We start from the raw sequence: 14,693 nt of genomic DNA on the forward strand, positions 1-14,693 counted from the left end.
TTTTTTCCCTGTTTTGGGGGGTCAGGCTCTGGAATAGGTTGCCCGAGGAAGTGGTGAAATCCCTGGAGGTGTTTAAGAGGCATCTGGATCTGGTGTTGGGTGTTTTAGGGGTTACAGTGGCAGTGTTGGGGGAACGTTTGGACTGGATGATCTTAAGGGTCTCTTTCAACCCTGATGATTCTATGATTCCATACAATAATGTATATTTACCTATAAAAATCAGCGCTCTAATTATATAAGAAGTTTATACAGAAATAGACGAACCACTTTTTACCTGTCAAACAGCGGCTCGAGGTATGGAATCGGAATTTTTAACAAGATCAGGAGTTGAAAATTGGCATCCTAGGCCAAACAGGGCAGGGACACGCCTCGCGTTCAGATCCTGCAGAAGAAAAGGCAGGATGTGAGAGGTAAGGAAATACAACCTTCCTTCCAGGGTTATGTGTGTGAAAGTGTATCTTAACGCCTTAGACGGAGGAGGCCGTACCTCAAAGCAGGGGGATTTTCCCATCTCTCGCCGGCATTGTCACAGAGCTGACGGGGGACCACTCCCATCCCGCTCCCGGCGCTGTTCCCGGCCCTTGCAGTTCAGGGTCCGGGGGGGGCGCGAGCGCTCAGGGGCAGGCGGTGCCCGGAACTCCCGGCCCGCGCCGCGAGCCGCTGATCCGCCGGAGGTTGGCGCGAGCGCAGCCAACCGGGAGGCGCCGCTCCCCCCCCGGCGCCGCGGATTGGCCGTGCCGGGGACGCGGGGGCGGTGCCGGCGGTGGCGGGAAGGTTCGGACGGCGGGACATTCCCGGGCTGCGCCAGCCGCGGCCGTTGGGAGCGCGCGCTCCTGTCCCTGCCCGTACTCCGGCCAGGTGTGTCGGGATTAGGGGCTGCTCCTCGCTAAATCCCTTGCTGCGCTGAGGAGGCGGCTTTAGCGCTGAGCCCCCCTCCTCCCCCCGCGGCGCCCCGCCTGGCCGAGCCCAGCTAAGCCGCACTAATCGCAGGCGCACAGCTCGGCCGGGGCCGCTGGGCCTGGGCCCGATCGCGGGGCAGCGCTCCCCCGCACCCCCCGCATCCATCTCCCCTCCTCGCCGGGCGCGGCCATGGAGCCGCCGCGGCCCCGTTACTGCGGTCCGTCCTCGCCGCCGGGTCGCGGCGGGCGGGAGAACAAGGGGCTCCGTAGGAAGGGCCCGCCGGGCACCGGGAGCGCCGGCGGCCCCGAGGAGGCGGCGGACGGCAGGAAGCCCAAATTCGTAAGTACGAGCCGTCCCGATCCGCCCCCTGCCCCGCGGAGGTGTGGGGCCTGCCGGTCGCCCGACCCGGCCCCGCGGGGCCCTGCCCGGCCTGTGCCGGGGGGCCCGGCCGTGCTGTGCCACTGCCACCCCGGGCTGGTCACTGCCCGGAGCCCCCGAGAGACCGGCGGGCGGGTTGGGAGTGTCTAGTGAAATCCTGAATCTTTGACTTTTAAGGGACATAGCAAAGCTCTCGTCCCTAGCCCTCCTTTGAAAAGCTTTTGGCTAGCACACCAAGAACTGCGAAACTCGAAATGGCTAATAATTGTCTGCATGATAATGTGTCTGCAAGGTGCACTCTAACTAAAGAGTACCCAGAAATAACCAGTTTTTGTTTGGACATTATGAAATTCCCAAGTATGAAGGCTAGGACAAACATATATTCTACAGGCCTTGTATCCACAGGATCAAGTAGGTTGGAAAAGACCTCAAGATCATCAAGTACAACCTATGACTGAACACCACCTTGTCTAGGAGACCGTGGTCCAGTCCAGTCTTAAATACCTCTTGGAATGGTGACTCCACCACCTCCCTGGGCAGCCCATTCCAATGTCTAATCACCCTTTCTGTGAAGAAATTCCTCCTAATGGCCAACCTAAACCTCCCCTGGTGCAGCTTGAGACTATATCTTCCTGTCCTGTTGCTAGTTGCCAGGGAAAAGGGGCCAACCCCCACCTGGCTACAGCCTTCTTTCAGGTAGTTGTGTCCAGTTGTACCTAGCAATATCCACCACAAGCAGAGCAGATGCATCCCTTGCTCATATTTAGGTGACGCACATTAGTCTTTGTTCAGCTGTCTCTGAGCCCACCTGCTCTTAGCTGTATTTGTTATGTGCTTACAAAAGAGACACTATAATACTTAACATATATTAGATTCCGAATCATGAGTCATTTACCGCCACCACCTGCGTCTCCTAGAACACTTCCATCAACACTGTCTCCGTACAATCCTAAACATCCACTGGTCAGATTATGTGACCAATATGTCTGTTCTAGAACAAGCAGCAGTCACAAATATTGAGGCCATGTTGCTGAGAACACAGCTGCGCTGGGCAGGACATGTCTCCAGGATGAAGGACCACCGCCTCCCTAAGATCCTGCTTTATGGTGAACTTGCCACCGGCTGCCGCAAGAGAGAAGCCCCAAAGAGAAGATACAAGGACTCCCTGAAACAACATCTCAACCTTGGCCATATTGACCACCATAACTGGTCTACTGTGGCCTCCAACTGGGAGGTCTGGAGATACACAATCCATAACGCTGCTGCTTCTTTTGAGAACGCACGCAGGATCACTCTGGAGGAGAAAAGAACGCAGAAAGAATCGTGTCTTGCCGATACTATCCAAGGAGTCTTTCTTCTGTGCCTTTTGCAAGTGGTCTTGTCTATCTTGCATTGGCCTCTTTAGCCACCAGTGCGCTTGTAGCAAATGTGGGTAGAGCCCTTCCCAAATCTTTGTTCGCGAAGCCTAGCCATGATATTAGATTCTTGATTCTAAGGTGTATTTGTGTAATATTCAGTACTTGAGTGTCTGACACTTGTGCACAGGTTCAAAAAAGTTACCCAATAAGCGATATCAAACTGTAGGCTGGCCAAACCTGTTCTGGAAGGTCACAACTTGCTCCTGGCATTTTATACTGTGGCTGCAGAGATTGCTGTTTGACGTATTTGCTGTTTGACGTATATCACCGTGCCTTTCTCTACATGTTAGAATGGGTTTATATGAAACTGACAAAGCGCTGTTTGCTTGTCTTTATAAATGGCTGTGTTTCTCCTGGGAGCACATGCATTTTAGTCATGCAGGTGCCATGACTGGATGTGCTTTAGTATTTGATCTGTGAGGAAAAAACTTACATGGTCTGCCCAGCCTAAAAGGTTGGATAGTGTTAATGGTATATGATTTGATGGTTGGATTATTGCTCTGGTGAGTAGGAAACATGAATTTGTGTGTGTTTGATACTGACAAGAGCACTGGGTCAAGAGGTTTTAGTTATTACTGATACTCTAACTGCCAAGGTCTTATGCAAATAAGATAATGCAATAACTTTCCCTTTTTTCCCCCTAATTATGTGTTAAAACAGAAGTAGGGTCCTGCCATCATGTTCAGTTTTGCTAACCATGTGTTAGAATGGCAAAACAATAGTTTATACAGAGTATAATCCTGCCAGATATGTTTTAAAAGCTAGTGAGAGTTTTTTCTTAGCTGAGATATGACTGTCTTTTTAGTGAGAGAAGGCCTTCTCTTTGGTGCAAATGAGCTTGTTTGATATATGTTTAGGCTTCCCATGCTATGCAAGGGTCGTTTTGAGAATGTGCCAATGTGGGCATCTGCTGACTGGCTTTTTGAGGTCATAGTGCTGATTTTTGACCCAGCTAAAGATAATTAAGGGAGTTGAATTTGGGTTTCTGACTTAGTTTTGTAGGGCATATGTTCATCATGTAGGTAGGTGTGGGATTTTTTAATTTTTTATTTTATTTTATTTTGGCCTGTCCCTGTTTTCCTTGCCCAGTTTCTGAAACTCTTTAAGCGGAGCTGAGTGAGAACGTCCTTAATTCATGAGAATGCTCTGTCAAACTGCAAGTTTGAAAAGCATTTGGCCTTAGGCAGTAGTCCTGCTTTTCATTTTTAAATAATCTCTTAAAGATTTTGTCCTTGGGTGTTGATAGGAGAGTTCTTCAAACCTGGATTGTGTTCCAGGTATGCTATTAACTCACTGGGTGACGTTAAGAAGAGTCAGAGTTGAATATTTCTTGAATAGAGTTTAGGATTTTGTCTCTGTCTTCATGTAAACTGTTAAATGGAATAGTTTACAAATGTGAGCTGTGGAATTTAGTGGTCAGTAAAAAGCAGCAAACTGCTCCATGTCACAAAACCCAAGGAGCTACTGGAGCTATGAACTGTAGTCTCTAATCTCTGGCTTGTCCTGGCTAATAATTTCTGGAGGAGTAGCATACACAGTGCTACAGGTAGAATTATTTTAATAGCTGGACACATCAATCAGTTTCTTTGATTGAGGTGGTTCACTTGAAGGGTACTATGGGATCAACTTTTCATTCTATCATTTCATAAATTTCTGCCCTGAGATATTGCAAGACAGAATGTTTATCACTCAGCTATTAAATCTAAAATTGGTAAACTCTCCTTCCTGTCCACCTCCTGTTGTCTTACAAGACTGGTTTGATTTTTTTTTAAGACGGAGATTGTATATCTCCCCTCTTGCTCCCCCAAAAAAGTGAGAAGGATGGATTGAGTGCATCCTCAGTAAGTTTGCAGATGAAACCAAGTTGAGTTTGTCTGAAGGTAGGAATGCTCTGCAGAGGGATCTACACAGTCTGGATCGGTGGACTGAGGTCAACAGTAAGAAGTTTGATAAGGCCAAGTGCTGGGTCCTGTACTTGGGTCACAACAACCCCATGTACTTGGGGCACAACACATGCCCGCACAGGCTGGGGGCAGAGTGGCTGGAAAGCTGCCCAGCGGTAAAGGACCTGGGAGTGCTGGTCAACAGCCAGCTGAACATAAGCCAGCAGTGTGCCCAGGTGGCCAAGAAGGCCAATGGTATCCTGGCCTGTACCAGAAACAGTGTGGCCAGCTGGACCAGGGCAGTGATTGTCCCCCTGTACTTGGCACTGGTGAGGCCACGCCCTCCAGTACTGTGTCCAGTTCTGTGTCCCTCACTTCAGGAAGAATATTGAGGTAACAAGCAATAGACAAGAGGAAAGGGCCTCAAGTTATGCCGGGGGAGATGTAGGTTGGATATCAGGTAAACTTTCTTCCCTGAGATGTGATCAAGCAATGCAGAAGCTGCCCAGGGAAGTGGTTGAGTCACCATCTCATGAGGTATTTACAAGACATGTAGATCTGACACTTGGGGATGTGTCTTAGTGATGGACTTGGTAGTTCATGGTTGGACTTAATGTTTATAAGAATTTTTTTGTATTTTTGTCACAGAATCACAGAATATTCTGAGTTGGAAGGGATCCACAAGGATCACTGAGTTCAGGTCTTAAGTGACTGACTCACACGGGGAGTGGACCCACCACCTTGGTGTTATTAGCACCATGCTCTAACCAGCTGAGCTAATGGGTGTTAACTTGGTTGCATCTAACTCTTTCCATAATACTTCTTCAGTGTAATTTTATTAGTTAAATTAGTTTTGCATCAGAATGCTTAACGCCTACCTTTCACCCCTTTAGGCTCTCTGTAATCTGGCCTTAGATTTGGGCTGTGGCCTTTTCTGTGTTTGGGATATTTACAGTGCCATACCTCATGTTACCTCAACTTTATTTCTGATCTGCTGTACATTTGTCAAAGTAAATTGGCTGTTAGATTTATTGACCTCAATTAATTCAGATTGTGCAAGTGTAATTCTCCTCGGTGCACAAGGCTTGAAAGTAAGTTCCAAGTTGAACCCTTCCAGTCAATGCAACATATTGATCTGTCATAGCAGATATGCTAACTTGAAAAATAATTTGATTCCCTGACAAACCTTGAGGTGAAATTGGATTGCTGGTTGACAAAGGTGACATCATTAACATGTATCTCTTGTTTTTTTTCTTCTAAAGAAAATCCTGTTTAGCTGAGGAAAATACCATTTTTAAAACTCGCTGCATTCAAGGAGTGGTGGGGTGAGAAAGGCTTTGTAATCAACCACTATAACTGTTTAGTCTAATCAAATGAGGCCTTGAAGGACTGCCTTTCTGAATAAACTAGCTTCTCAGAAGAAGTAAATGAGTTCTAAACATCAATTTTCTCAGTTCTTTTGCAGAATCATTTTATTTTATTTTAATTTTTAAGGAACGATCCTTAATTTTTAAGCATATATCAGCATGGCTTTGTTCAGCAAGTCCAAGATTTAGAAGAGTGGGAATCTTAAAAGGGTAAAAGGTGTTCTAGATACTGTGATTCTTCAGCTTACTGGAAGCTCTTGCATTCACCCTTGTGGTTTAGGACCTTGTAAAAAGAGGAAATCTGCTGAAGGATGTCAGATATTATACCTGTTCTCTATATGTATATTGACTGAGCAAGAAACTTTTGAAATCTGCTGGGGGAGGGTGAGTCAAAAAGCAATTGCTTGCCACTTCCTCTCCTTAATCTCCCTCCCCTTAGAAATGTTTGGAAATTATTACAGTGAGTGCTGATTATGTGACTTACAACTGGACTTTACTGAGATTACATCTTGTAGACACTAGTCATCAAAAGATCGATTTCTAGCTCAAGTTGGATGTGTTTCTATTAATTTCAGTATACCATTGACCCGTCTTCAGTGACTTTCAGGTTATGTTTTTGAGTTAGTTCTTTATGAAATTTATGAGTCAAGAAGGGTTTCTTGTTTACTCCAATCTGTTAAAAATAGACAAATTAACACTTGCATTTAACAGTCTGTAAATCAAAGAAAGATGTAGTTAAAAGCAAAAGCACTTCCATTTCTCTGGCATAGAGTAGAAGGTAAGACTGATCTGTGTCAATATCTTTAATTACGAAGTGACTGAATAATTGCTGCAGTTATGCTGCAGTGTAAGACCTTGAATGTAAATTAGTCTTTTAAAGAAATGATTGCTGAACAGATGTTACCTGAAACACTTTATCGCAGCTTTGTAAAACTGTAAATTCCTCATGCTGTTATTTTTGTTGGCATGAATTAGCGCTGTGGGTTATGATATTAAATTTTAGTGCTCTGTTCTAGCACTTTGTTATATGATCTTACCTGTTAACACCAATATTGAGTTTAACTCATTAATGTCTAAAGAATATCATTGTGTAGAAACTGTCATGTTAAGATAGCTTTGCCCTGATTACTTTTCAGACTGCTTTCCAAGCAAGAGAGAGTGTGTGATAAAGCCATTTAACTAAATGCTGAAGTAGTGTATTGGAAATTAAAAGCAAGAAATGCTGTGCAGTTTGTAAGTTGAGCTTACAGACTGAGGTAGCAAAATTACTGAGGGAATATTGTGACAAAGGAGATCCTAAAGTAATAGCATTCACTGTAGTCATCCAATTAACATTTCTCTAAGTCTACAGGTTTCCTTGCAATCCTTGCTTCAGTCTTTTACTTGTGTTTCTGCTGGAGAATATCCTTTGGGGAAGAAACAGCTAGTGTTGAATCTTTTTTGTTGATAAAATTAATGGCAATGGGTTCTTCCTTACTTTCTAATTTAAAAAGGTACACAGGGGATTGTGTGATTGTGTGTACATTTCTAGTGTCTTAGTTTATCTTGTTTCACTGTTCAGGCCTAAGTTGGCCAGTTCTTCTAAAACTCATTGTATCTTGCTTAAGCCCTCCTTTTTTCCATCTTTTTCTTTTCTCAAAGCTACGTGCAGGCTGTGAGCTCTGTGTAAAATATCAAAGATCCTATACATGTGTGTGGTGGTTTTGAAGGGGTTATATGTGGGTTTGTTTCTTTGTTTTCATCTGCAGGGAAGGCAAACATGATGATCTCAAAAGGATTTAGATACTAGTCTGTGGGATTTTTAATTTTTTTGTAAATTGAAGTATTTCAGAGTGGTAGAGGGACATACTGAAATTGCTTAGCTGCCTGAGATCCTGTTACTTTGCATGCTAAAACTCCTCTCATATTGGCAAGGGTGTATGGTGGTGTGCTTGTCTGTCTTCTAATTCCTTTTATGATCAACAAATCTCCTTCTGAACTGTCCTAATTAGCTCCTTCATCTCTTCATGCTTTTGTGTCTGACTAGAAACTGTAGCAGTAAACCTGCATTATATGGGAAAACTGTGGTTTAAGCATGTTTTAAAATGGCTTTTTTGTGGTCTCTGCTAACTCATGTTTCTTCTTCCCAAAATCCCCCACGGCCAGTTCTTATCTCTGTCTCAGGAATGTCCTGAGAAGATATCAAGAAGTCTTCTCATTGGTCTCTTGTTAACCCCTTCCTTATTTGGCTGTTCCCTGCCTGATTGGTGTTTTGTAAGACCCCTTACCTTACATGGTCCCTTTTGACCCTCCCAAGAGCTTTATAAACCCCTAACCACAATAAACTCTCTCTCTCGCCTCCTCTCCACGTGCTGTGTGCTGTCTCTCCGGGAGCCATGGGACCTCGTGGGTGGGGGGAGGGGTGAGCACCTAACCCCTTAATGCGTCCAGAAGAAACCCCTGGAGCTGGAGTAACCCCTTCCCCATCCACCTCAAGCCTTCAGAAATGGAACCCCACAATGGGAGGAATGCGCCCAGGAAGAAACAGGATGTCAGCATTCTTAAAATACTGTTAATCTGTTTTTCAATTTTGCATATCTACTTTCTACATGATAGACTAGAGGAATACTTGTACATAGCTCCTATGTTTTCAAAGCAATAATTTTATTATTCTGGAGTAGTTCATGGAAGGTACCGAATAGCATATTAATATTTTCATCCATTGCAAGGCAGTAGCTGTAATCTTACTTTGTGTTTTTAACAGTGACTGCATATTATAGGAATATTACTTAAGCCAGATTTATTTACTTGCAGGCCTGTATTTAAGGCAACCTGATCACTTAAGCAGAATATGTCTTCTGTGAACTGATATATCCAGGTCTGAAAATAGACATATATTCCTGTGATAGGAAGGCACTCCAGCTTCTACATGGTCTTTACTGGACTCCTGGGCTAGTTGTTTTGCCCCGTACTAGAAATGTGCTTGTTTTGTTTGGCCTAGCAAGAATATAAATATGCTCCTGTTCTTGAGTCACAACACCCCTCTAAATGTAACGCCACTAAAAGACCCAGTGTGGCAAGTAGGTTTTTTTTTTTTTGGTTAAGACCACACTTAATGTTTCACATCTCTGTGTCCCCTGTATCCTTGAATGCTACAGAAGACCAGTGAAGTTGGCAACTGATTTTACTTTGCACAGCCTTGTCAGAAGAGAAGGACTTGGTAAGGGAGAGGGGAAGAAGATAACCTCAGTTCTTATGTTTCAACCAGCTCCTCTAACTGAGTAGTATTATAACATAAAATTCACTAAGTAAGACTTTAGAGTTGTCTTACGGCAGGTTGTTCAGACTTCTAATATTGGAGTGCTAAAAGATCTGAACATAAGGTTGTTTGCATGGAGTTTTTTCTCCTTTATAAAGAAGTCTCCAAATACAATGTCACCAGTGTTGATATTTAGTGAGGCTTTTAGCATATACTTTCAACTAGACTCCACAACACTGTCTGAAAGAAATGGTGGTATTTTTACACTCCTGTAGTGTAGGTATCCAGTAAGATGAAGACTTATAGAGGAGACTCATGTCTGTATATTGAGTTTGTTATACAATTATGGTGTCCTTAATTGGTTGTGTGGTGGTCTTTTTTCACCAATTAGTCAGATGACCTGGGTCAGTAAGGTGTTCTGATGTACCAAATAGGAAACTTTTCACCTTTACCACAGTAAATTCCATTGCTGAATTTTACAGCTTAAATGAAAAGTAAACACTGGCTTGAACTATCCCACTAACTTCTGCCTTTTTCTAAGAACAAAACCTGAATCCAAAATTGCCTGATTACATGGATGTTGATGGTGTCTTCTACAGAGCAGTTGCAAAACATCCAAGTTCTTAAGTGGGAATGAACCTGATGTTGTTGTTTCCCCCATCTTTTTAGTGGAATATACATGAGTTGGTGTGGTGGTTTGAAAAAAAACCTTTCCCCAGGGCGTATTGTTTTTAATACTGGACCAATTGAAAGCTCATGCACCCTTGCGGAAATTACATACTCACAAAAATGGAAGTTAATTTTAATTGCATAGCTAGAAGGAGAAGCAGCCATGCTTTCAACGCGCCACGTGTGGCGCGGGGCCAGGGGGCCCCTGCCCCCGGGTCCTGGCTGGGGGGCCGGGAGCAGCACAGCTACTGAGAGAAGCCCCCTGAAGCCAGTGACCAAGGGGGACCCTGGAAGATCAGGGAGACCCCTGGGTTGGAGCGGGCCAGGAGGACTAGCCATGACTCTTTGGAGAGGCGGCTGCAGCATACAGTCATGTAAGTACCGAGGGGAGTCTCCCCCTGGGTTTGGGGGAGCCCCTGGGCCCCCACTGTCCTGGCTCAGCCAAGACTGAGGGAGTTAAACTCCCCAGGAGTTTTCCAGCCGACCTTACCGCCTTTTCCCACCATGGGGGAGGGGAGTGGTGAGAAGCTGGCTGGACCCTGCAGCAGCAGTGAATTGGACCAGTGAATCCGAGAACAGAGCAGAGGGAGAGAGAGTCAGTTGGACTCAGTTCTAGGGTAAGAACTTGAACTAAAGTAAAAGCCTTAGAACTCCTTGACCCCGGAGAGGAGGGGTGGAAATCCCCGAGAATTCTTTCCCCGGGGGCTGGAATCTCCGTGAAGCAAGAGCAGGGGATAAAGACTTTAACCGCTTGCATTTCGTGCTGCAGAAGAAAGAAGAACTCTAGCTGCAACAAATCAAAACTGCTGCCTTAAAAATAAGAGACACCAGTGCCACAGAAAATTAATTTGGAAGAGCTGTGGCCTGAAAGTGAAAAGAGGACTTCTCCTTTCTTTCTGGACTCTTTTTTGAAGGAAAGGAGAGACGATCTATGTATATATATATTGTTTCACCATAGAAGAGATAGTTAAAACTGTTATATATATATGTATATATGTTAATAATAAATTGTAATATATTTCCCTCCCCCTATACTAAGTTGTGCATATCTGAAAACTTCTCTCTCACATTAGAACAAATTGTAGCAAACCTTTTAAAATTAGCTTTTTTTGAAATTCCTGTTTTTCAAACCACCACAGTTGGACATGAATCCTGAATTTCCACCTCAAAGCACAGAATGCAGGTGGTTTTCGTTATAAGCAGATTACATAGTCTCCTACTTTGTTAGGGGAGCTTCACAATGGTATCTGTGCATTGCTTAAGGCTTAGTGATTTAAGTCATCTGTATGAAAAAGGAATAAATTTTTATGTTCTTCACTACCTAGTTGCAGTGAAAGACCATATGTTAGTGTTTTCTCTTGCAGCTTCACTCACTTAAGGACAGAGGTGTTGTACCAAAACTTGCTAACTGCCAAGTCACAAGCTTTTGCAAGTACACAAATTAACATTCATACTGTCTTGGTAGCTATTTAGCAGAATGGGAAAAACAAGTAATAAAACCCAGCTCCATTGCAGTGTGTGAGGCAAAAGTCTGATCTACCTCTGCAGCAGGAGACCACCAGTGGGAAGACTGGGGTACAGATCTTAAGTCTCCTGACTGGATTGAAATATTTTCACTTTGTTGTTGTTTTCATTTATTAGAAATCCTCACCTATTAGAACACGGAATGGAATTGTCATAAGAGTTCAGTACTGACCTAGCTTCAATTTTTTTTTATTTTTATAGTAGAACTTAAGTGTGTCTAGTGAATACTGTATTTCCTTACACCTCACTTGCTTTTTAAACTTCATAACCATTCATCAGATGCTTCTTCCTCAGTTTCTTGACAATATTCAGAGTAGAGCTATTGTATGATAATATTCAACTTAACACAAATTGTTCTTCTGCTCTGAGGGGTGAAGCAGAGAAGATGTCAGAAGTAATAATTGTAGAGTCACAGAATTGTTAGACGTTGGAAACGACCTCTGAGACCATTATCATTAACGTAGCACCACCATGTTCACTGCTAAACCCTGTGCCCAAGTGCCACATCTCTGCATGCCTTTTGAACACTTCCAGGGATGGTGATTCCACCAGGCGGGCAGCCTGTTCCAATGCCTGACTACCCCTTCAGTGAACAAATTTTTACTAATATCCAAGCGAAACCTCCCCTGGTGCAACTTGAGTCCATTTCCTCTTGTCCTATTGCATGTTACCTGGGAGAAGAGACTGACCCCCAACTCGCTGTAAACTCCTTCCAGGAACTTGTAGAGAGCAATAGTCAAATATTGTTGATTTGGTGAAGACAAAACAAGAGTTTCGAAATATGATTAATTTGTATATAGCCGTTGACAGTTGCTGTAGTTGTTGGCAAGCTTTGCACACTAGGCAGTGAGGGGAGTCTAAGAAGGGGTAAGAGTCTGTCTGACTAAGTATGTGACTTCACATTCTTCAAGTTTTCCTGCCAAGTCTGTTCTCAGACTCATCATAAAAACTATATATGGGATCCCTGCAACACTGACTCATCAGTCACCAGTGTTCTGTGTTGCTCTTGGTTTTGTGCAAGAGCTGTACATTCTGGCACTTGCTGTGTTTGCAAATGTGCAGTGGAGAGCAATGTTGGTTCAGGATCTGCCGTTTTAAGTGACCTATAGATTTTTTGGATGTTACTATTATTAAATGCTTATGTTGATTTCTGCTTGTAATTCATGCTCTGCTTGCAACTTCATGCTCTGCTTGCCCCAGAGGCATTGCTTGAGAGTATTCAACAGTATTGCAACTTGACTGTTGCAACTTGACAGATAGTTTTGAATTTATGAGGAGCTCCATTTTCTTCTGTTGAGTTTAAAATCTCTGGACTGATTTGTTGTTGGTGTTCCACAGCCATCTCTAGAAGACACAAGTCTAGGAGACGAATTATAGAACAGGTCATCTGTTCTAGTATATTTAGCTATAAAATATAATAAAACACAGCTTGTTTCAACCTGTGCTTGGTTTATATTCTTCTGATATTATTCTGTCTGAGGATCAGATTGCAGATTTTTTTGAATCCACACTCTATTCCCTGTATGACTTGCTGTGCCCTGTACACCAACAAGGTGCAACTTGCCGGGAAAGTATTACTTTATTTAAAGTGTCAGGATGCAACACTGTTTAACTTGCATCTAATTTTGAATAAAAGTAACCATAACTGAGTATAACTGAGATTTGGAGGTTTGTCTTTTGGTTTGTTTGTTTTTGGTTGGTTGGTTGGTTGGTTTTGGTCTTTTTTTTTTTTTAACTGCACAATTGTGATGTAACTGGTTTCCTGTTTGATTTACAGCACTTAAATATCAAGACACTGACAGATGATGTGGTAAGACAGCTTAAGTTTTGCTTTGGCTATGCTAAGCAAATAACCTTACTGCTAATGCAATAGAAATAACCTACTGATACAAGAAACCATCTTAATTTTGAAGTTAATTTAGTTAATTGGCAAAGTCTCACTAAACTAGTAATTACCTGTAACATAGTGTGAGCAGCAGAAATGTATGGATGGCTTTGAATGTGCTCTAATCGTGGCTAAATGAGCTTGACTCAGGTAATTGTGCCAATTTACATGTGCCAAAGTTAGGATATCTTTGATTACATGTTTAATATTGAAGTTACTTAGGCTGCATGCTGGCTTAAAATGACGTGTTTAACAAAGTAACAGTCGCTTGTGAAAGTCACTAATACTTGTTCAAACCATGGTAGGTATGTTCAGTGCCATACCAACACTGTTTCTTGAATGTGATCAGAGATGAGGTTCTGCAGCTGATCACAAAGCAGATTTTTTTTCTCTTGCTCTTGAAGTTACTGATTTCATTGCCTCTACTTTTCTTTTTGAAGTAATTTTTTTCCTTAATATAGATAATTTTACAATGTCTTTGAAATTACCTAGGAAATCATGTTCTGTCATCACCTAAAGCTCAGCTGTTATGACTGGTGCTGTACAACTTCTTCTGAAGTACTTCTGTGTGTAACTGAGAGCTTCAGTGAAAATTTGAGTGAGATTTGAGATCCGGCAGTGAGATTTGTGCTGGACAGTGTGCCACACATGCTGAGAAACACGGCTGTTTCCTAGCTTAGGAACCAGTCACCAGGCTATTGTTGATTGGGTGTGCAAATTTAGTAGTGTTGAGTGTATTGCCTCCAGCTATAATTGTTATACTGACTTGAATCTCCTGTTTCTATTTCTTTAGCAGAGATTCATTGGGTGGAAATGATCATTAAAAATTTGAGCCTGACAGGTTGATAATACAATGTTCATTCTCTCTCCAGATATATTCTATCTATATGTGTTTATCTTGGAGAGCTAAGGAAGTATTATCAGTCCTCTCAAAGCACAAGTATTTTCTGGTAACCAAAACTTAGATTTTGATAGTGTCATGTAAGGGTTATTAAGTCTGGATGCACAAGATTTTGCTGCTTGTTTTTGTGAGGTGCTTATCCCCCCCTTCGCCCCCCATTAAAGAGGCTAGCTTGCTGCCTTATTGCACTTGTCCTTTATGTAGCTTATTGGACTTGTCCAACTTGTAATGGTAGCCCCAAAATGTCGACAGGTTTATTGTGGTTTTTCAGGATAAGGACAATGAGCCTGATAGTTCTGTAGGAAACAGTCTTCTCCCCAACTCCTTAAATTTCTCAGAGCGTACCAAAGGCCCATTCGCAGACTAAAGATACATCCTCTGCAGAGTAGTACCAAATTGTTCATATGTATATTTATTTTTAAAAAGGGAAATGACAGCTATTTAGTAAAAGGCTAACAGTAAAAAAAACCCTACAACACCACAAAATATGAGATTTTTTTTTAAAATACCTTCAAAGATGGATATTCTGT

At 42.9% G+C, this 14,693-nt stretch overlaps 1 protein-coding gene across 1 annotated transcript in view; it reads left to right on the top strand.

Annotated features, from left to right (window-relative positions):
* The first annotated feature begins 773 nt into the window (after positions 1-773).
* The window catches only part of DIAPH3 (diaphanous related formin 3), a 211,686-nt gene continuing 197,766 nt past the window's right edge, over positions 774-14,693 (top strand). Inside the window, 2 exon segments of the mRNA XM_027674265.1 lie at positions 774-1,239; positions 13,155-13,187. Coding sequence (XP_027530066.1) covers positions 1,090-1,239; positions 13,155-13,187 — 183 coding nt within the window. The 5' untranslated portion in view covers positions 774-1,089.

The sequence above is a fragment of the Neopelma chrysocephalum genome, unplaced genomic scaffold (assembly GCF_003984885.1).
Source record: "Neopelma chrysocephalum unplaced genomic scaffold, ASM398488v2 Primary Assembly neopelma1_25, whole genome shotgun sequence".
Classification (NCBI taxonomy): domain Eukaryota; kingdom Metazoa; phylum Chordata; class Aves; order Passeriformes; family Pipridae; genus Neopelma; species Neopelma chrysocephalum.